This window comes from Myotis davidii, unplaced genomic scaffold (assembly GCF_000327345.1).
Source record: "Myotis davidii unplaced genomic scaffold, ASM32734v1 scaffold323, whole genome shotgun sequence".
Taxonomy (NCBI): domain Eukaryota; kingdom Metazoa; phylum Chordata; class Mammalia; order Chiroptera; family Vespertilionidae; genus Myotis; species Myotis davidii.
The window spans coordinates 3,262,148-3,285,248 of NW_006295491.1; the positions used below are offsets into that span (position 1 = coordinate 3,262,148).

General features: G+C 36.3%; 2 protein-coding genes across 6 annotated transcripts in view; one reads left to right on the top strand and one right to left on the bottom strand.

The window, feature by feature from the left end:
- LRBA (LPS-responsive vesicle trafficking, beach and anchor containing) overlaps positions 1-23,101 on the top strand; it is a 554,230-nt gene that overhangs the window by 317,123 nt on the left and 214,006 nt on the right. For 3 of the 5 annotated variants that reach the window (XM_006770131.2, XM_006770133.2, XM_006770132.2), the window contains exons 38-40: positions 4,908-5,068; positions 12,759-12,905; positions 15,375-15,511. In XM_006770131.2, the coding sequence (XP_006770194.1) occupies positions 4,908-5,068; positions 12,759-12,905; positions 15,375-15,511 (445 nt within the window). The remainder of the gene's footprint in view (positions 1-4,907; positions 5,069-12,758; positions 12,906-15,374; positions 15,512-23,101) is intronic. The other 2 variants (XM_006770134.2, XM_006770135.2) reach the window with 1 other exon arrangement.
- On the bottom strand, positions 18,869-21,605 carry MAB21L2 (mab-21-like 2 (C. elegans)). Its single transcript, XM_006770130.2, has one exon. The coding sequence runs from the start codon at positions 20,585-20,587 to the stop codon at positions 19,508-19,510; it is 1,080 nt and encodes a 359-aa protein (XP_006770193.1). The 5' UTR covers positions 20,588-21,605; the 3' UTR covers positions 18,869-19,507.

Here is a 23,101-nt window from a genome sequence, read left to right on the forward strand (position 1 = left end):
TATTGGAGGAGGAGGTAGGGTAGGAGGAAGAGAGAAAGAATAGGAGGGAGAGAGAGAGACACACAGAGAAAACATCAATGTGAAAGAACATTGATTGGTTGCCTTCCCTATGTGCCCTGACCTGGACTGGGGATCGAACCTACATCCCAGATACTTGCCCTTGACTGGGCATTGGACCTGAAACCCATCTGTCTGCAGGCCAACACTCTTAACTACTGTGCCACGTTTGTGCTTCTTAATTAGGGACAATATCTTAATAGTCTTTATATCCCTAACATATGGCTCAAGGTAAAGAAAGTGTTAATCATTGTTATTAGAAAATAGTTTAGAGGTCTGTTTCAATATTTATATATTCATACATTGTTAACTGGCTTATCATACTTTCCTTGAGGAAAAATGAACTTTAAAAAATCTATAATTTACGTGTGGAAAATAATAGATTATTTTTCGTTGAATCATTCAACTATTAGAGGAAGAATTTGGGTCATACCTTAGTTATTGATTCTCTGTGAGGTTTGTTTTTAACTCTCACCTGAGGATATATGTGTATTTTTTTCAAAATTGATTTTAAAGAGGGAGGAAAGGAGAGAGAGAGAAAGAGATGAAGAGAGAGAAACATCTATTAGTTGTGGATTGAACCCACAACCTTTTGATGTATGGGACAATGCTCCATCCAACTGAGCCACCTCGCCAGAGCTTGATTCTCTCTTTTAAATACTTTTACCTTTTCAAACTCATTTTCATTTTTCCTGTTCTTATTCATTTGTTTTGCCTGATCAATTCACTAACCACAGTGGGCCTAGGAAAGGGAATAAATTGCTATTGATGCTTGAGTTATGTTTTCTTCTAAGAGTTATTTCAGTAGTCTCCAATTCTGTGTTTGTTGAACAGAAAATATATATTTTGTATATATAAAATGGCATCATTTTGTATTCTTTTCTGTATAGATTGTATGATATGTGAAGATGTATGTATACAAACACATAAATGTAAAATATTTACATTTATAAAGATAATTAGATGATTTATAATTAGAAAAAGACAATTAGAACTACCTTGTAATTTTAATCCCAGGTTTTGACATTAGGCCAAACATGTGGAGAAATCATTAGAAATAAAAGTTAGAACATTTAATTTCAGTATCATCCTCAACTTTCAAAGACACATGTATTCCTATTTGTCAAAGATTTGAGACTTGGAGGCTGTGTATTGATAGGGGACTTAATTATAGCCCCTTTTATAGGAAAGGCTTTATTTCTAGATTTTATAGATCTCAGGCTCATATCCTTAATTTCAATCATTTTTGTGATCTTAGTTTTAGTTATTAGTGGAAATGGATAAAGATGAAGTTTGTGGATGTTGGCATCATGTACTATTAATATAATTTTGGGGAGTAGATACATTAATATAGAGAGGTAGAGGTATACTATATAGTGACCTAGACATATTTGTAAGGCCTCAGAATAAATGATTTCTCATCCATGCTTGTTTTTGTTCTATCATGTGTTTGAATACTTGGAGTCCTGTTAATTTTACTAACCGTACCATGATAGTAAGTCTAAAAAATACAATAATTTGTTTTGTTAATTCATAACCTTATGGGGAAAAAGTTGGGTCAATATGCCAAGTTTGCCATTTTTTTATCCTGCTTTCTCCTAGCAGGGGCTTTTGGGGGAGGGAATGGCAATATTTCTTAAATGAGAGTGAAATCTTTATGTGGATGATCAGAAGTTACAGTATGTTGATAATTGAAAACTACACATTCTCCTTTCTGATCTTTTCTCAAATGACAAATCATGCGTCTTTTGGGGGAGATAGGATTTTATATACTGAATGTATAAGTTGTTGGAGGGAGTTAGGGTGGGGAGAACAAAACATTGCACTCTTAGGCCCAGTTTTGTTACTATGTAAGTGACTTTAAACATGCTTGTAATTACCCTCATCTGAAAAAATGAGTAGGACTTCTGTCCAACGAACATGTGTTACTCTCACCAACAGAAATTGGGTGATAAATGCTATTGTTTCAGATGAGGCCAATAAGTATTCCATTATGAGTAACTTCTCTGGGGGTTTCATCCTATTCACCTAGCACAGTGCTTTTATATGGAGAGACTCTGAAATATACATTGAAAGTGTTGGTCTCTCTAGGTGATTTTTGTAATTCATTCTAGATTTGTGATCTGAAATAAGTGGTGTTCGCTTTGTCTTCAGATTACTTTAAAGCGTTGTACAGAAAGTAGATGACTTGTATGGAAAATATAGTCTGAGGATATCGCTTATTGTACAGATTATGTTGAGGTATAAAGTTCTTCATTCTGTTTGGGTTATATCTAAGTATTTTTTAGTTTTGGGAAAATATTTACATTTGAAGACAGAAATATATAGTTAGTGCAACTAACCCTTATCTTAAACATTTTTTTACTATTCAAACAAATTCTCAGACCTGATGTGTTGGGGCTTTTGTTTCAGCCAAATGTCATCATCGTGCCCATTTTTGTTAGTGTCAAAGAGCACAGACATACATATTATAGTTCTGCTTGCTTCTAATTTTGATTATTATTCTTATACATGCTGTCTTTGAGTTACTTGATAATTTGTGGGCGATTTTGTAATTCCTCTATTTTTTTCTACTGTATGACAAAACCACTACACACACTTTATTAGCCTTCAGTTTGACTTCACTCTCATGCATTATACTACAATCTGTTGTTACCTAATTTAGTAATAATTTTGTAATAGGAGCTCTTATAATTTTAATTGTTATCAAGAAGAATGACATCGTTTAATTTGATTCAAAATTCAGAAGGATGGATGAATGACGAATTAATAATTTACCACCTTTGCATAATACTGAAGCATGGAATATTAGAAGGATTGATGGCAGAAAAGGTTAACAAATTTTAGCAGCTTTCATTAGCTTTACATGGTCATATGTTTGTGGTGCTGACTGAAATAGGCCTTGTAGGGGATCTCAGTCTAGGGAACTAATTACTTGTGCCGATTGCCGCACTGATGAATAGACCCTCATTGTATCATTCCCCTGAAGACGAGGAGCAGCCTGTGATTCACGACTGCATCCTGGCTGATATTTGATAATAATTTTAACAGATAAATGTAGGTAGGCAGAATGATGAAGTGGCTATCCAAGCTCCATGACTATCAAAGCCAAGCACAGAGCCATCTGTGTGCCTTTTCCCCTCTCACCTAAGGAGAATGTTGTTTCATTAATTGAGATCAAACAACTGTTCTCTTTTGCTTGTGTGCATATTCTGTAGGTATTCCTTATTTATTTTTAAATTATAACATTAGTTTTCATTTAAAATTTAAACAGCAAAATAACAAAGGAGGATAAAAGAGTTTTTTAATTTTTCTTTTGAGGTCTTTAATTCTTACACTCTTTGGCACTCCATTTTGATTGCATTATATCTCCTCTTTATGCATGATCAAATCAACAAAGGAAATCTTTGGTGTTCGTGTCTATCCAGCATTCTCAGAAAAGAGCATGGATTCCTATTTTTTTAAAAAATATTCCTATTCGTATTATTTAAAAAAATAAATATTTTCTTTAAATATACATTTCGTTACCTATGCTTTTATTAATTTGGGATAATTTTTAATTAAGTACTTATTTATAAATCTTTTGAATTTTGTACCATCTTTAAAACATCAAAACAGGTAGCTTTTATGTGGGTATTTTGGGACTGTCAATTGGTCAAGACTACTAATTTGTCAAAGCTGACAGGTACAATTTTATTAGCTCATGAAACACAAGTGAGATTTTATTTTGTATTAGACATTCCTTGCAGAAATTTTGATTATGAATTTTAAAAATTTCATTATCGAGACCCATAGGTTTTCATGCTGTGTATCTTTAGTGAATAAATACATTCTGCAGAGATTTTCTTTCCTTACTATTAGTGTTTTCTTTATAAAATATTTTCCAGCATGTTAGATCACAATTAGTTAATAGGAGCGAAAGTTGACATTTATACATTGCCATGTACAACATCTACATAATTGGGGAAAATATAGAACTTGAAATGAGTGAACCCTTTAAAAAAATACATTTCCAAAAGTATGCTTTTGATATAGCAATTATTGCACATCATATAGCATGTAGTTTTTAATTAAATATAAAAACAGACTACATAAAACAGAAATCCAATCTGATTTGCTTGAAAATAGATTGCTATTTCACTCTATAGGAATGGTTTATTTAAAAACAGTAAATGGAAAAGAAATGCATTTTCTTGTGTTGTTCTAAGCCTCAGGGGCTAAATGTAATGAATATTTTAAGAGATTATTTTAATTAAATTCCTGCACATCTAAACAGAGTAATATTTTATTATCACATACATAACCATGTAACTGAGATATTCATTAAAGTTAACACTTTCTGGACCAAGAATTCATGGTATGATTTACTGACCTTGTGCAAAAAGGCACAAATTAGGAAGAAAAATGAAGGGGGACAGACTTTGATTAATATAGGTAATGCTATACCATATTTATAATAGCCTTTTCCCTATTCTGGTTTATAAATGCAGCCACAGAGAAAGGTGCCCTGCTGAGGCTGAAATGAGGCTGAAATCAGAGCACATGCCACTAGAGTGTGGGGAAACTGATCACACTGTCAGCAATTCATTTCAAAATGATGTATTTAGTGCTCATTTCACCTTCCAAGAAAAAGGAAAAGGAGTTCCTTAGACTGGAAGGTGATATTGTTATTTTCAAGGACATACCTAAGTTAAAGATTGCAGAAAGGGGAGTGTGAGGTGGAGGGAGAATTAAGAGGAAAGGGAGAAAAAAAAAAGGCAGAGCAAACAAGGAGAGCTTTATGCAGAAATTCAGTGCTACCACGCTGTTTGATAATTGCTAACATATGTGGCTTCTCTGTTTCATTGTAGTCGTCCTCGTGAGTTCTGGCGCCTTGACTACTGGGAAGATGACTTGCGGCGCCGGCGACGATTTGTGCGTAACCCTCTAGGATCGACACATCCTGAAGCGACACTAAAAACAGCCGTGGAACATGGTCAGTGTATAAACCACTCCTTGCCAGTAGCAGCAGGTACAGTACTTGGTAATGAAGAGCATACCTTCATTATTACAAGGCATTGTAAAATGGTCCAACACCACATTTCCTAGTTACCCCAGAAAGAGAAGTTACATTTTTTATAGTTAGTGTAGGGTCCTATTAAATTATGGTGTCAAGTATATTTATTTATTATGTTCACATGCAAAACTTACTTAATATAGACCCTTTGTTTCAGAGCAGGAGGATAAAATATTTCTCCTTTTAAATGACACATTCAGCTTTGAGTGGATTAATCCAGGAAGCCTGACTTAAATCCATGAATAACAGAAAGACAGTATTTACAAACCAAATAGGTTCCCAGGTTCTGTTGTGTGCGTATGGTTTTCCCTCAACCAGGGTATTTTAGCATGAGATTATGAAGTGAGAGATGTGGTAATAAATGTCCAAGTGGCTAGATACATTCTGAGCCTTGATTTGTAGGTGGTTGTGACAAATGACTCCTGGAAGAAGAGAATAGGCATTATTTTCAAATGTTCCTGTTCTGCATCATCTTATCAGAGCTTAACAAAACACTTTTCCTATTTTGATATAATGCATATCACTATGATTCAGTTTAGGTAGAAGCCTGATGAGCAAATTGGAAAAACTGAAAAAGTCGTTTGGGTTTGATAATTTATTCTCTTTGGACATATGGTTTCACTTAATATTTTATAATTTTTGAAAGTCTATTAAGATATATTGATTAAGGAAGAAAATGTCCCTCTCCATAATAAAATTACATTGATTTTATAAAATAAAAATTGGCTATTTTTTTTAATAAGTTAAGAAATAGTGTTATTTTCTCTTATGGGAGGGATTAGTTTAATATGCAGCAGCTTATGGTTAAACGATAGTGTCCAGTATACAAAATACATGTTAACTTACATAAATAAGGATATTGAGAATTTAGATTAAAAGTCTGTGGTCTTAGATTTGGTCTCAGTCAGGCAGCTTAACCTCTTGCACTCAGCCTTAAAGAGCCATTTCTGGAAGAAAATGTCCACAATATGTCATCAGATATAACACCAAATGTGACATCAGTCCTTTAAAATAAATGATCATACAGAGACTAGTCAATAACAAAGTGATCTAAAAGCAATAATAGTCTCAGAGCCCTACATCTTCAACTGCTGGAGGTGGAGAAGAAGAAATAAGATGTAGAATTAATTAGGCCACTTTTGCTTTTAAGGTTCATGGACTTTTTATGTGGTTTTAGAGATTTCACACACACACACACACACACACACACACACACACACACTTCTTTACTGTTTTCATTTTTTTGTTTTTGGTTAATGACCCTTACATTGAAAAATCAGCCTTTTTGTGGTTTTAGCCTTTTCAGTCAAACAGTTGTTACCATGTGCACTTAAAATTTAGTAAGTATTTTTCTCTCTTCTTAACTGATATTTCACATTGAGTTGTGAGTTCTTCAGTCAATAAATGAAAATAAGATGCTTTTATGAAAATTTTTTCTTTTATATCTGGAGAAAGGGATTGTTTTCTAAAATTGCACAGAGGCAAAACTGTTAGTCTTTTTATCTGAACTATCAGTAACTGACTTTAAAATCTGTGGAATATATTTAATTACAGAGCTTATTAAAATCTAGTTTTTCAAAAATAGTATATCTAGCCATTTTGGGGACTATAAGCTTCCTCATAATGAATCAATTTATATTTTATTGTTGAATTCTACATTTTAAAATAATTATCATGACAACTTTTTTAACACTAAGGCTGATTTAAAAAAGGTATTAGAAATGCTTACTATCATCTAATGAAGACGTTTTAAATCCTATATAGAAGCAGATTTCACTCTAATGGTCTAAGTAGTAATTGAAAGATTAATATAATATTAATTACTTATCTGTATTTTATTATGTACTTTCACATTGAGAGAGAGAAGTAATCATTTTATGCAGTTTTCCTTCTACTTGGTAACACTTTACATTAATACTTAAAAGGCTCTGAAAAGATAAAAAACAAAAATTTAAATCTGAAATGTATATTTTAAAAAACTAATTAAATGTATAGGAGATTCTTCAGTGGTCTTCCAATTAAGAAGATATGTCATATTTAACATAACATTTTTTGAAAAAGATAGAGACTCTAATCATACTTTGTATGTCACTTTTATTTTAAATAATAAAGAAATATTAGACAATTTTGGAACTCAGCACATGGATTGTGCTATAGTATTGTTTGATGTCATCATAATTTATGCTAATATATTATGTAAGCAAAGAGCTTAATTTTAAAATATTTTTTAAGTATCTTATAGTTGACATTCATTTTTAATTTTGGGTTAATTATAAGTCTTTGTTTCTTATTCCTAATTTAATAACAACAGAAAGCTAATGAAAATAAGCATAGTAAGAGTCAAGAATTCAAAATAAAACAATTAATATGATCAAAAAGCAGTTGAAATTACAGAATTTAGCATGGATAAATACTATGCTCTCATGTGGAATTTGAATATTTAAAATAGATATTACTGGCTAATGTCTCGGTTTTATAACTTCTTACTTTTTTATAATTTATTTAACTAAGGAGACAGGACATTTTGAAAATGCAGTATCTTAAAACATAATAAATTATATTATCTTTATTAAATGACGGCATCTAAATAGAAATGCCATTGGAGATTTGTTATGTATTTTAGTAGTAAGAGCCATCTTTTTTATGGATTGATTTGATTTGAAGGAAAGCCTCTGGTGTAAAGGTGGCAGAGTAAATACCTGAAGAGTGATGTTCTCTGTTCGGGCGATCAATACTAGCCCCATGACTCTACTTCTGGCTACCTTCTAGTTAAAAACAAATTTTTTAATTCTGACAATTTAATTGCCCTTCCCAAGTTCACATTAACTGGCTTGGGGAAAAGGGCTTTAGGTAATTTTTCAAAGAGAGACCCTCCAAAGTGGTTATTTATAAAAGTCACTTTATAATGGGAGATTTCTTTAACTTTGCAGAAACTGAGTCATATTTTAAAATTAAAACCAATACTTCCTTGTATGATTAAATATTCTTTATGGAAATTAGCAGCAGCAAGCAGATGTGGATATTTGATTCTTCAGGGCATTTTCTTCCATTTTATAGGTTTAATTTTTATTAGAAATGAGTTGTAATGATTTGTAACATTCTCCTAATGCTCAGAGCCCAGCTTATCAGTTATTTATTACCATAGCATTTTAGATTTGGAAAGAACTTAGGGTAAAGTTTAGTCTTTACAGAAAAGGAAACAGAGAAATTTTGAAAAGGCCAAGATAATTCTTGGTAAATGTATGATTGAGCCCAGGTTAACCGATAACTAATCAGATTTTTTTTTTTTTTTTACCATTGTGCTATGCTGTTTTCTAAAACCCATTGTTAAATATAATGGGCATTTTATATTCAAATTAAAGCCACACGAAACATGTTTCAAATGGTAGAAAGATTGGGTTTAATTCAAACACTGAAAGAATTTAGCAGTAGAATCCTATTGAATTCAAGACATTTTTATTTTGTAGGGCTGTGCATGTTAATAGAAATATATGAGGAGGATTTAATATAGTTTAAACAATATGTTGTAATCATATAGAATGATACAAGTACCTCATCTGGTTTTGTAGGGATGACAGACCATGTAAAGGTTCTAAATGATACCATTCTCTCATAACTTCAATAATACCAGATACTATTTCTTTCTTTTTACGATTCAACATCTATTAGGTTCTCTGTCTAGCACTTTCAGGGAACCTGGGATTATTAGGAGATGAACTTGGTTTGTTCTCCTCATCATTCTTTGTAGTTCCACCAATTTTTCCTAGGGTAAATCTTCTTAACTTGGTACCCTTTGGAAACTGTGCAAACTATATAAAGTGGAATTATTTTAGGAAAATAGTTGTGTATAAGATATTCTATTTTGTTCTGTTCAGAATAAACAGTTATGCTATGTACTTCACATCACACTAAGTGGATTCCCATATTTATTTTATGTACATTTGAGGTCACTGCTATTTCAGCAGAAATTTTTAAAAAATAAAATGGTAAGTCTTAATGTTTAAACTTTTACTGCAATATGGATTATTGATTACTAGTTCACTGTGCAGTGGACTTTTAAAAGGAGATTTATATCATAGGTGGAACAGTTTTCCATGTTTTTATTCTGTTTTAATTTTACTTACCTAGCCTGTGTTGAATGGATCAATCATGTCCAGTGCTAGCTCTGAAGAACCTGAACTTTACATGTTGAGGACCAGCTTCTCTCTGATTCCTCTCATTGCTCTTAGCTTCAGTGAATCTAAAGTCATGATTCAAAGAATGCATTTTTGACAAATTTATCCAATTTATGTAACAATTGTACTCTCGTTATTAAGTTAGTATATTAAACCAGAGTAAAATGTAAGATTAGATGAAGGCGATCTGTTAATAGTGATATAAAAATTTAAACAGTTACCATCTTTGGCAATAATTTGATTAGCCAGAAAAAGAACCGAATCAAGCTTTAAAACTGAACCAAAAATATGTTCTGACTTCATTCAATGAAACTTTTATAAAGTGTAGAATATACTCACATCAAAAGAGTTGATACTTACTTCGATGGTTGATTGAGTATAAGGCAAACAAAAGTTAAAAATATACTTTTCCCAGCACATAAACATGATAATTATCTTTTATTTTATGTTTGGAGCATTTTTGTTCTAATTTTGAAAAAAAAAAAAGTTCTTTTGCAGAAAGCTATTAGACCATTGAGAATTGAATGCCAGCGCATGTGGTGTGTATTAGAGTACTGTTGGTAATTTTACTGCTGCTAACTTAAAATCCTCAAGGGGGAGTTAATTACAGGAAAACCATTCTAAATATCAGTAAGCTGCATATTTTCCATGACAAGAGGTTTTTCAGTTGAGGTTGAACAATTCCAGAATCTGAGCTTGTAAAAATAAGTAAATAAATAAAAAGTGCGTGTTTGTATGCGTATAGTAGGCCTAGAATACTTTAAACTTCTTTTCATAAAATTTTATTTAATTCAGAAGTTTCTGTGTTTTAATATGTCAGCATGATGAAAACATTTAAAAAATTTTAAATTCCAGTTGCAAGGGATAAAAAATTATATTTAATGGTCATTTAAGTAAATGTGAATTTATTTACTGAGCTATTTTATATTGCCACTGGCTTCTCTAATTTTTTTTCGTAAATGTTTGCAGATTAAAGGGGTTTTTCTATCTCTCTTTTTTTTTCCCCCAAATAGGCTTGGCACACTTTGCAACATGTATGGCACTAATCAGAGAAGTAATGAGCAAGGTGTTGAATTTAGTTGTTTTTGATGTGTTTGTCATATGTTCATCAGATCTAGGTTTGGAAATGAACACTTTTTTATTCTTTCCTTTTTTTATAATTCTGACCTCCCCTTTTAAAATGCACTATGAGAAATGTAAGAATTAGTAAGATAATCAGTAAGTCGCATATGCATTAATATTTGTATAGTGGTTAAGAGCCCAGATTCTGGGGCCACAGCCTCCTAATTCTACTTCTCAGTAGCTGTGTTCCTTCTCTGAGCCTGTTTATTCATCTGAAAAGGAGAAATAGAAGAGGTTTATGATAATTAAATGAGTTAAATATGTAAAGTGCTTTGAACACTCCCTGACACATGATAAGTGTTGTTTAATATTAGCATTATTATTATTTCTGCTTAGAAGAAGGAATTTAAATCCAGGAAATGAGAACGTAACATGCTGATTTTATACTAAAATCTGACTGGTAGTTGTTAATTTGTTGTAATGTACTTTATAAGAAAATATAGAAAATGGTGATTTCTCTTCTATTTATTGGTGACCAATTTATTTTTAGTAAAATTGATAGTAAATTGGAAAAGATCTTGTTTGGACTTAAGGGCAGTGTTTATGATTTCAAAGTAAGGAAACAAATACTTGAAATATAAGCAATGATCTAAAAACATATACTGCTATGTTCTTTAAAAGTATTGGGTTTGGGTATATTTCTTTGTAGCTTTTAAAAATATAAAGCCATTTAAAATGGATTCTTAAATTGTGTTCCAAATATTTATTGAGACCTTCATATGTGTGCAGCATAGGAAAATAAGATTTTACTTACCTATAAGAGGGTATTCAGAGCTAAATAATGAAAGCTTTTTTTCCCATGACTTCGTTATTTAATAGAAGGCACCTATGTTCTTTTAAGTAGTGCCATACATATTGTATGGTAGTGCCATACATATTGTATGATATACATGGTGAACTCACAATAAATGATAAAAATAAACTTATACCTTTTAAAGTTATCCATAACCTTGCCTATTCATCTCAACGAACCTTTGATTTCTCAGGTTAACCAGGTAACATACATATAGTTTAACTATTGGCATAAATGACGGATAAATACTAGTCATGTTATTGCAAATTGAGGGCTTTATCCTTTGTGGTTTTGGGGCCTTATGCCTGGGCAGAAACTGCAGTGGAGGAAAAAACCCGTCCATCTGATTTCCATATCAATAGCTGCTGCCTGGGCAGTTCAGGTGCTTTGCCTCTGGGATTTCCCTAGCTGGAAACCAGGGATGGAAGGAGGATGCTAAACTTTCCCTTACGTGACACAATGAGCTTTTAAAAATCCAGCAGTTAGTATCTGCTTTTATGTATTTCCTAGGGAGAAAGCTCCTCAAAGCAGCAGAGTCTCTCTGGAGGCACTTGGGGTTTTGAAGTCAGTATTTTGAGTATCAGTGTTTCTCCTTTTGGCTGCACCTCAGCTTCTGTCTGTGGTTCCATTGTTGGCTGTAGGTGCTCCGCAGAGCTGCTTCTTCACTCCTCGGATTTCCTGCAAGCTCTCCCTCCTTTGCCTCGCGTCCAGCAGCCTGTAACAGTGCCTTCGAGTCTGCTGCTCTCCACAGGCTGCTGCAGCTCAGGCAGCATGAGGCTCTTTGCCCAGATGCCTCTCATCCCAGGCTCTCTGTTATGTTTGCCCCCGGGGTGTCTTAGCCCTTTAGTTTAAACACAGGGAGGAGGTAGTGTTTGAGCCTCCACTTAGTTTCCACATTGCCTTGCTCTTGGATATTTGTCTAAGGACTGAAGTGGGGGTGCGGGTGGGGTGCGGGGGTGGGGCAAGGGCAAGGTGAAGGAAGGAGGGAGGGTGGAGTTAAGAGGAGGAGAACACAGCCTCTAAGAACTGCTAGAGCTTTATGAGTGGCAGATATGGCTTCAGGGTCTGGCCTGCGTCCTCATTGGCTGTGACTCTCTCCTAGCTCTGACTCTTCTTCCTTCTGGATTCTCCTTCACAGTCATTCCCCAAACATTTCAAAATGTTTATCACTATATTATCCCAGGAATGTGAATCGGTCTTCCTTATTTTTCAGTGTTATGTAGGTATTATTTGTAAAAATAGGTTCTGATTTTTTCTGTTGACAAATTTCCAAAAATGTGCTGCTTTTGAACCTTCTCCTGCCCTAACTGTGAGTTAATAAATGGTTCAGTGAGCGGTGCAAGGGTCAGATTTAATGGGATTAGGGTGCTTGTTCAGACTAGGTTTGGGGAATCCCGTTTGTCAGAAGGATCATGCGTGCCATCCCAGTCACCTTCCCCAGTGTGGATGACTCCCTGTGCAAATGATTGCCCACCTAGCCTTACCACAGTTCCCTGCCCCTCTGCCAAAGTGCTCTTCGGGGCTGATGGACAGCTTTGTTTCCTTCTCATTTCAGCTGCAGATGAAGATATCCTTGCTAAAGGAAAACAGTCCATCAGGAGTCAGGCCTTAGGAAATCAGAACTCAGAAAACGAGATCCTCCCTGAAGGCGACGACGACACTCTGTCTTCCGTGGATGAGAAAGATTTAGAGAATTTCACTGGTAAATTCAGCGCTTGTGCAGATATTTCAGCTTGTTCTGGGCCAATAAGCATCTAATTACTTATTTTTTCAGCGGTGACCACTAGGACTACTAAGTTTACACCCACAATTACACAAGATAAAAATTTTTTGTGCCCTCAAACATTTTCCACCTAATCTGCAACACTTTATCCTTTATTTTCTTAAGCTGTTCGGTCTCCACCCTGCTCATTTTAATGAATTATTTTCACTGAAAAAGAAAGAAAAGTTTAAAAGCAGCAACAACAAAACAAAATTGCTTCACCCATTCCATGGCAGTTACCTACTCTCTGTAATGTGAGAGTTGTAAGTAGAATTCTGCCAGTTGTTTTGTGAATAAAGCTCGGAGGCAGATAAACTATTTGCTTTGATATACAGATCTTAGCGAACATGCTGCATATACCGTTAACTCCCTCCAAAACCCACTTCAGGAATGCTGTGGCTTTACACAGGATTCACATATTTTACCTGATGTAGGAATTTTGATTTGTACTCTGCAGATTTTCACTTTTACTTCCCTAATGGGAAAAATTCTCTTGTTTAGCCTGAAATTTTATTCATTAAATGGCTTTTTTTTTTTAAATGCCTGTGGCTCTGTCCCTCTATGAGGAAAGTCTGAAAGATTCTGTGATTTCTTTAGGGAAAATTATATAACCTGTTTTGATCGTTTTCATTTAAGAGAAAAGACATATATGTTCAACCTGTGCTACTATGCCGTGAATGGCAATGAAAAGCCAAAATGCATAATAGCATCTTTTCTGATGACCTGTGGACCTCTTTGTAAAGTAAAGTAAAATTAATTGGAGCATAGTGTGAGGGACTTAGGACAGGAATGGAGAATAAGGTGGACAATGCCATTCTCTAGTTTTTTCCTTCATATCCATTTACCCATTTCCTCCTCCTTTATTTTGCTTCTATTCTTGCTACTAGTAATACATTCATACAGTAATAGAGGTGAAAGGGGAGTTTAATTATATAATCCTGACAATGGCAATAGGATTAGGAAGTAATCCACACTAATAAAGTGGTGTGGGTTAGAAATGAAGTGGAAATTGTCAGGGGTCTTCTTTAGGACCTAGGCTGCCCTAGCTCCTGCAGCTGTCTGCTTACCCTGTAATTGAATGTCTGAGAGTGATTGAAAAAATGTTATTTCTTCTCAGGATTACATGCTAATGTACAGAGGGCAAAGGAGACAGCAAAAGAACACATAGCTGCTTATTTCATCCATTTATAGGGATGAGCTTTGGGAAATCATGGCTGTTCGTAGCTATCTGCTGCCCATCTGCAGACACAATGTATTTGTACATTGGGAATAGAGGGCAAAACCTGCTCTGATCTCTGCAGAGCATCCCTTCTATTGTCCTACTGGCACACATTAAGATTGATGCGAGATTAAGGACCAACACCCTTCTAACAATCGATAGAAATGTCAATTCATCTGAATTTTGAAACACTTATTCACCCATTGATTACCTGAATAGGTGTGCTGTGTTTATAGGCACTGTATTAATTCAGACCTCTAAGTGCCAATCTTCTCTTGCTGTTTTCTTCACCTATAGGATTTGTACAATGAAGAATTGACATGGGATTTCAATTTCTTACTACATCGAATCTTTACATAAATCTATATGTATATATAATATAATCATTATTTTTAGTTATTTTAGATTTAGCTCTAATATACTTTCTATCTGTATAGAATCTATTGTTTTCAGTAGCAGGCTGATTTGTCTCTTTGATAAGCCCTGTGGAGATTTGATTATTCCAATAAAAATTCATTCACTTGGAAACCCACCCTCCAGCTGTTTACTCCCAGAGTCCCTGAACTACACTAATATTAGATTTGGAAGCACTGAACAAAATTTAACAGTGGAAAGGCAGGCTTAGAAAATAAGTATTTTTACCAATCTTTCATGGGGAAAGTTATTACGGAAGAGGCTTTGTGTCAGCCTGGCACAAAATCTTTACCAGAGAATATGGTGTAATGTTTCTCACTTTGCTAATAAGCTAGTGATCTTTTTATAATCATGCCTCAGCCAAACTCTAAACTAACCTCTGGCCTTGGGAGCCTATTGAGTCCTCCTTGCTGCTGGTTGTTGTTCCATGTTGTTTGATAGCCTGAGGCTTGTTTTCTAAATGGAATGTGGATGGACTTATTTAGGCAGAGCTGCCCTTTTTTCCAGATTAGACCAAAGCTTTGCAGACTCCCAGTAAAATAATTGCATCCTAGCTTACTGTTATCATTATTTGCCTGTTATAAATCTCTTAGTATGAGAACCCTAACTTTGCATTTTCAGAGGAAGTTTGGGGGGCACAACAGAATTTGTGTAGGAGTTGGCAGGCAATTTGGTGCTAGGGGTGAGAATTTTTAAATAAAATTTCTGCTTGAATCTATTTGAATTTTTGAAAAATGTCATTCCAACTTATGAAGCTTGCCTTTTCCTTTTGGCAGGTCCTGTTAGCCTGAGCACACCAGCTCAGCTTGTGGCACCCTCTGTTGTAGTAAAGGGCATTCTTTCTGTCACCTCCTCCGAGCTCTATTTTGAGGTGGATGAAGAAGACCCCAACTTCAAGAATATCGACCCCAAGGTGAGATGATGAGGAGCGGGCTTCATTTTTATGGAATTGTATTTTTCTTTGGATGGGATGGTGCGCTGTTATTAAGTAGGATTGGCATTGGTAAAATCTGACAGACTTAGTTTGAATTTCTTGCTGATTTCTCTGTCTCTGCAGGCAACTATTTTCTTTAGCTTACGGCTCCCTTACCAGTTAGTTAGATTATTAAAGTTTATTTAGATTCAAAAACAATTCCCACTTAATTGCATTTATCATTAGCTCATTGAAGGGTGGGGGAAGAACCTTAGGGAATATCTTCTATAAATATATTTTGCCTCAAAGGGTCCAGGGTGAATTAAGCTACAAAATTCAGTGAGATCGAGAGACGAATTATTTTGTTTAGCCTTTCTGCTTTCTAGGTATAATACCAATATATCACTCTCCTTGCTTTGTCCTCATGACTTACTACTCTGTTGTGCATGCGTGTCTCGTGTGTGTATGAGATACTCTGTTTCCCATTACCTGAAGTCGATTTTACAAGGCACTGCATAATTTCCTATTCTTAAATGAAAATGTAATTTCCCCTTTAAAATGTATTTCTGATTACTTTTCAGACCTTGGCAACTTTATTTTACTAAGAAACATTTGTGGCTAGGTCATAAAGCCCAAATAAGGTTTATTTCATGAATGTGAATGGTAGGATTTGTTCTGAGAGGAAAGTCTCGTTTAAAATGAGCAAAATAAGCATCGTATAGAAAGAAAAGTGGTTTAAAAAAATGGAATACTTTATTTTACACACTGATAGCTTTTGTGTTTGCATGCTACATACATACATACATGCATACACACATATACACATTCTGAATTTATTGGTTTTGTAATCATGTGAATTATTAAGTTTTAGTGATTTAGAAGTATTTCAAAGTAGTTCTTGATGAAAATGTTATAATTTTATTGAAAACTTTATGATCATCTCTTGTCTTATGTGCATTTCTAACACAATGTTTCGAAATTGCTGCCTTTATTAACAGGATTTGGTAGATTGTACAAAAGGAAAGCTACAGTGAAACAGCTCATTTTGACCTTGATAATTCAGCTAATCCAGCATAGAGAAAACTTTAATTCAGATTTTTGCTTTTTTTTTTTTTTTTACTTTGTTACAGAGCTGAAATGTCTGGAAATGTTTTTTAGTTTCTTTAGGAAAGAAAAGTAACCAAAATGAGTTACATTCTCTAATTTATGGTACTTTGTGAGTTTCAGAGGCTAGAATTTAACTCAGAATATCCATTATGCTTTTGGACATACATGGCTTAAAGTCTAAATTGTGATTTAAGGTATCTAAGTAATTTTACTCAATATTGGAATTTTTGCCAGTCTTTGCAATTAGACTCATTGAAGTTATCTGCTCCTTTGGGGGAAGTTATAACTTTTATTTCTCTCTGATCTTATTCTGTGTAGCATCATTAAATTAATTTTTCCCCTGTTGCTTGTGCAATGCAGGGATCTTTTTTACCTTAGTCACAGAAATTGTTTTGTACCATAGCAATCTGCCTAACGTTACAGAAATAAAAACTTCTGCTAGTTTATATTGAACAATTTGTCAGTCTGTTTTTGGAAGAATTTTTTATTTTGTATAGACATTGGCGCTTTAAGATTGTTTGTAGTGAGGACACTTACGTTGTTGCAGTGGTTTTCTTTTTTAGTTGCATCAAATTAAATGAGGAGGAGAAAAGATACTGAATTTGGGGAAATTTTGTTTCTTCTTGTCAAAAGCTTTTCCTGGGATAATTAGAGGGAGATATGTGTCTAATGCTGTAAGTACTTTTGAGAGTGAAAAAATGGTCATTTTAAGATGTTATTTTAATCTTTTAAACTAAACATTGCCTTTAAATCATTACTTTGTAAATGTAAGACCTATTACTTGCTTTGAAAATGTTCTTAAAAATCAGAACATTTTCCCCAGAGAATAAATTCATTTTTATTATTAAAAAAAAAGTAGTGTGTTTGTCTGCACCACTTACTATTATAGTGCATTTGTTCTGCATCTACAGGAAGAGAGACCAGAAAAGACATAGACTTAGAGTGGAGATGATTTCAGAGCTAATAAGATCAAAGTTTGTATTTCTAGACTAGAACTATTTTTACTATGGAAATTTCACCAGGAAATCTTATGACGGAACCCTGTTTGGTTAAGTGAACCAGAGCTCTAAGTACCTTCCTTGTTTTTCATCCATCTCTCCTGTTGTCCTGCTGCTCATCCATCCTTATACTCCCTCCCCCACTTCTCCCTCTGTTCTTCAAAATTTTTCTTTATATCTCTCATTCATGGATTTTCTCAATAAATTAAAAACTGGGATAATTTAAAGAATAAATTTTACAGGATAACATCTGACATATATTCTGTACCTGTGCCTCATCATTAGCATATCTAATGGAGTACATAGTTGCCTCCAATATGAGGAAGAGAAATCAGTTCCTTTCGGATACTTTCAGTTTTACAAATTACTTTATAATCATTTATTTCCTTGTTTTAAAAAGAAACCTTTCTTAAAGTTGAAATGTAATGGGTATATTGGATTGTTACCATAGAAAGGCAGAAAGAGCAGAAGTACTTTTCCTATTTGTAAATTCTTGAAACAGTAATATTCTTTTGATCAGAAATATTGTATCCAAACCTTTTATTGTTTGAATTGCCTATAAGAAGCTTCAGAATAATCATGAAAAATACTGGGGATTTTAAAAAATGACCATAGTGTTGGCATTTATAACTAAGCAATTTAAAATATTGAAGTAATTCATAAATCTGGATTGTTCACATTTGCTAGGAAAAGGACTATTGCTATAACCACTTTATTCATTTTTGGTGCAGTTGATTTAACTGTTAAGTTTTTATTATTTAAAACTTAAAGAGGACAAATGATTGAAGGAAAAGTGTCAACTGATAGTGCTAACTCTTCAGAGAAGATCCATAAGTATTTCCTTTGTATTTCAGACTCAGAGTAAATTTTTAAAAATTATGGCATAAAAAGCAAATGTCTTCATTTAAAATGTGAAAAAAAATTTTCTCTTTAAAAAATTAGGATCAAAATTTGTTTTTCTATATAAAATGTGTTCTTTTTTCAAGTGTCTAGGAAGATATTACTTTTAATCTTAAAATCTATAGTACAAACATTATATAGTTGGGTAAAAATTAATATTTTCTCTTTTCTAAGGATTTTGGTGAGAACTTGTATGATTAAACCTACAAAATGTGCTGTATTTGTAATTTTGCAAATTAGAGTTCAAATGGCAGCTTCTTGTATTTAGCTGCTCAAATTCACATCTTTACATTGTGAATTTTAAATTGTGATCTCACCTGCCTTCATTTAAGAACAGTCCACAAACAGTCAATTACAATGTAAAGTAATATTTTTATTACTGTTTTCAACAAGACTGCTTAGGGTGAGGGTAGAGGTGCAAGAGAGGGAGGAGCACAGTCTGACATTGGCACTGAGATACATTTAACATCAGCAAAACTTTTTTTAAAAGAGAAATTTTACATATAATTAAATACTTTTTTTCACTTGGTGACAACATTCAGGCAACCCAAAACAAAATGAAATGAGGCAGAGAGAGAGAGAAAGAGAGAGAGAGAGAGAAAGAGAGAGAGAGAGAGGGAGAAGGAGAGAGAAGGAGAGAAAGGGAGAGAAGGAAAAGGGGAGAACTACTATACATTGATTTGAAAATGTACCTTGGGTTTCATTTTGTGGTGGCAAAGCCCGATTGCTTCTTTTGTGTGACCTCTTAAATTCACATTGTTTGGAAGAAAACGATCACTTTGTGCAAGAATGTGATTTTGTGTTGTTTGGTTTGTTGGTCGGGTTGCTCTCTTTTTGTTGGCTTGTGCATTCACGGAGGTCTGCTGCTTGGTTCCTGTTTCTTTCAGGTGGCTTACATAAAAGTTTGTGTCCAGAGTTCCCGCTGTTTGTCGTGTGTTGGGTGGATGAGAGCATTCCCGTTTGCATCGCTTTTCAAGCAGTCCCCAGCACCCTATAGTTTGTCCAGGCTTTTGGGATTGGTGAGAATTTCCCTGGCCAACCTCCAGGTCTGCTTGGCAGCACTCTCCAGGGCCGAGTGGGGCTTGCCCTGGAAAAGGTCGAGGTTGGGCAGAAAGTAGTGTGGGCAGCGGCGGCACTGCAGGCAGGAGATGAGCTGCAGCAGGATGCCGTTGAGCCGGTCGCCCAGGCACGCCTCGTCCCAGTCCGTTTCCCGCGGGTGTTTCTCGCACTCGTACAGCAGCAGCGTCTTCATGTGGTAGTTATTGAGTGGCTGGCCTGGCAGCTCCAGGTGGCGGTCCCGTAGGGTCTTCAGCACCGACAGACACTTGTTTCGGCAGCCGCCCATCAGCAGGCGGTTCTCGGCCTCCCCGAACTGTAGCACCCAGGCATCGCTCTCCGCGGAGCTCTGCTTGCCGGTCAGCGAGTAGCACTCCTTGGAGAGCAAGTTGAACCCTTCGGCCTTGACCTCCGCCACCCGATTGGGGCCCGGCCAGGGGATGTGAGGCATAGGCCACTGTGCCGCGCTGCGAGGCCAGATACCAGTGCACTTGAACGCCGGAGTGATCTGCACCACATAGCGCTCCCTGATGCGCAACTTGACTTCGCTGGTATCCGCGATCATCTTGACCACATCCCGATAGCTGCACTTGTCCACCGCCTGAGCCACCAGCGTCTGGAAACGTGAACGGATCTTACGCGCGGAGAGGTAGCCGGACGCTGTGATGAACTCAACCCAGAGAGACATGCTCCGCTTCCTACCGTCGCTCAGTTTGAGCACCGCGCAGCCGGGCAGAGAGCCGTCGTCCACGAAGTTGAAGACGCCCATCTGGTTGAGGTAGAGCACCACCTCGAATTCTGTGGGCGAGATGACCTCCAGCCCCTCGTAGCGGGCATCGATCTCGCTCAGGGAGCTGATGAAGCGAGGCTCCTGCACCTCCACTTCCTTTAGCACGTCCGAGACCACCTTACAGACCTCTCGGATGGTCTTGGCGATGGCCGCCTTGCGCGCTTGGCAGCGCTCCGTGTAGTATTTATTGAGCTGGTAAACCAGCTTGGCCTGAGCGGCGATCATGTTGGGGCACAGGTCCGGGCTGTACACCGGCGTCTCGCAATACGTTGAGGGATCCAAGGCTCACACACTGGTGGTGGCCCTGCGGCTTGCAAAAGAGGCAGTGCGCTCCCCGTAAGCCCCACTTTCACTCTTGCTTTCCACCTGGGCTGACCCGCTGATGCTACAGCAGGCCAGATGTCTCTTTCCCCTCTGTCCGAAATCCTTTTCTTCTCCAGAAAATTAGAGGGGGAAAAAGTGATCTTTCAAAAAGAAAAGTACCTGCTGGGACTTTCTTGCTTTCTCTTGATATGTAAAATAAAGATGTGCTTGCCGGAGAGATAAGGGGGAGGAGGGAAAAGAGAAGACAAGAAAACTTCAGGTTAACAAAAGGTTTAGTTTAGGTATCTGCTGCCGAGATTGTCCAGAAATCTGGAAATGAGGTCTTTCAAGTGCCAAAGTAAATTTAAAAATAAAAGTGAAACATTCAGTGTTTCATTCTTAAACTTGTCTCCCAAGCTGGTAGGACTTCTTCACTCAGCTTAGGTGAGTGCCTTCCTCACCCTCCCCCAAATGTAAGGTGAAGGATGTAATTAATGTCCAGAGAGCAGCGAAGTGCACTGAGTCAGCGGCACCCTCGGAGGTGTGCAGACGTCCTGCGCTCTCAGCGTGCTGGTCTGGTCCCTTCTCAGGGGGTCGTGTTGTAGCGGTATTCCTCTTTTCCTGCTGGAGGCGTTGTTTGGACTGGACTTGATTGTTTGCAGTGGGTTCTTCTTGTTTTTCTCTAGGTGCAAACCGCTGGAAGTTGTTTGATATTCATTTCTGCTTCGTAATTTATAATCTTGGCCCTCACAAAATGTATTTTAATGTGACGAAGTCTTTGCTTGCGTTGCATCTGGGGTTTAGTTATAATGATTCTAGGGTTTTTCTTCTCCTCCCCCTTTAGGTTGCTTGTGCAGATTCCACTTTCTGAGTCCTCTCTCCCTCCTCCCCTCTGAGGTCTCTCTCCCTGTACCCTCCTAATCTCTCTTCCTTCCCTTGCTCCCTCCCTTCCTCTTCTCTCTTCCTCTCTCTCTCTCTCTATCTCTCTCTCCCTGTTCTCATTAAAATGAAGGCAGTGTGGTTTAGGTTTCTAAGAATGTAGGTTGCAAAATCAGGCCTGAACACGTACCAGCTCTGTAAACCTGAATTGTTTATTTTTGCTCACTTCCCCTGCGCCCTCCCTTCCTCTTCTCTCTTCCTCTCTCTCTCTCTCTATCTCTCTCTCCCTGTCTCCCCCTCCCCCCTCTCTAAATCTCTCTAGCTCTCTTTCGCTCACCTCTCACTCCCCACTCTCCCCTCTCCCTGCCTTGCTGTTTCCTGGAGTTATTTAGTTTATGAATGGTCCAGGGCCATCATGAGGGGGGTGGAGCTTCAGTTCGTACAATCGCTATCCAAGCTGTCACTGCTTTAGCCAATCCGAGAGAGAAGACAGGCATGCTTGGCCCACAGTAGCAGCCACCGCTGCGCTTGATAAAGAAAGAGGGTAAAGGGAGAAGTAAGAAAATAGGAGGAGATAGTAGAAGTCAAATGCACACACACATTTTACAGCCCCCTCTTCTTTATCCTCCTCTCTTATCAGTTGCAAGGAAGAACAAGAGTCTATATAGAAAGGACTTTCTGGAGATGACAGAGGGAGGGAGAGTAACAGTGGTTCAGAAAGGTTCACTTTTTTCACCCCCTATCAACATAGTGAAGAAGGTGCAAACTAACAAAATTACTTTCGCTTAAGGCAAATGGGAGGAGGAAAGGAATTTGGGAAAGGACCTAACATTTTCTAGATTTTCTCCCATAAAGTCTCCCTACCCCCATTGTTGCTGAGTGCCAGAGCAATTGCTGCTTAAGTGCACCAGTGTGTGGGGGGTGGGTATGGGGTGAGGGTTTATGACCACAAATCCCTTTTCAGTAATTTTCATGTGCTGTTGAAAAAAATGGGCAGGACAAAAGTAGTGCCAGCACCTTGTTTGATAATGGCTGCTTCATAATTAAGAGTCAGATATATTTAATGCTTTTCCTTTATTGTTACAAGGACAACCATAATTAACCAGTTATTAGAAAATATATTTAAGTTGCAAGAGATGGTGCAGATTTATAGATGGTAGAATTTTGTTGGCATATGTTTACATCAAAATAAACCACTGAAACTGTTTTAAGCTTAAAAACGAAAGGAAGTTAATGTGAACCTGAATCAAAACTTTCTTAAAATGCCAATGTTGTAAATCTAATTTTGAATATTTTTGAAGGTAATACAGTTTCATTTGTAAAATGAATTTATTTTCATAATTGACTTTTGCTTTTAAAAGACTCACTACTGCAATGCAAAAATCTATAACTATCCTGTTATTGATTACACAGATGGCTTCACTCCTCCCTTGGCATTTCAGTGAAACACATGTCTGTGTTTTAGTGTATGTGTTTTACCCATTGTAGCGTTTCGGTACTTTTGGATGAAAAAGCTGTAAAAGTGTTTGTGATTTGCTTAATATTCAGGGTTTATGT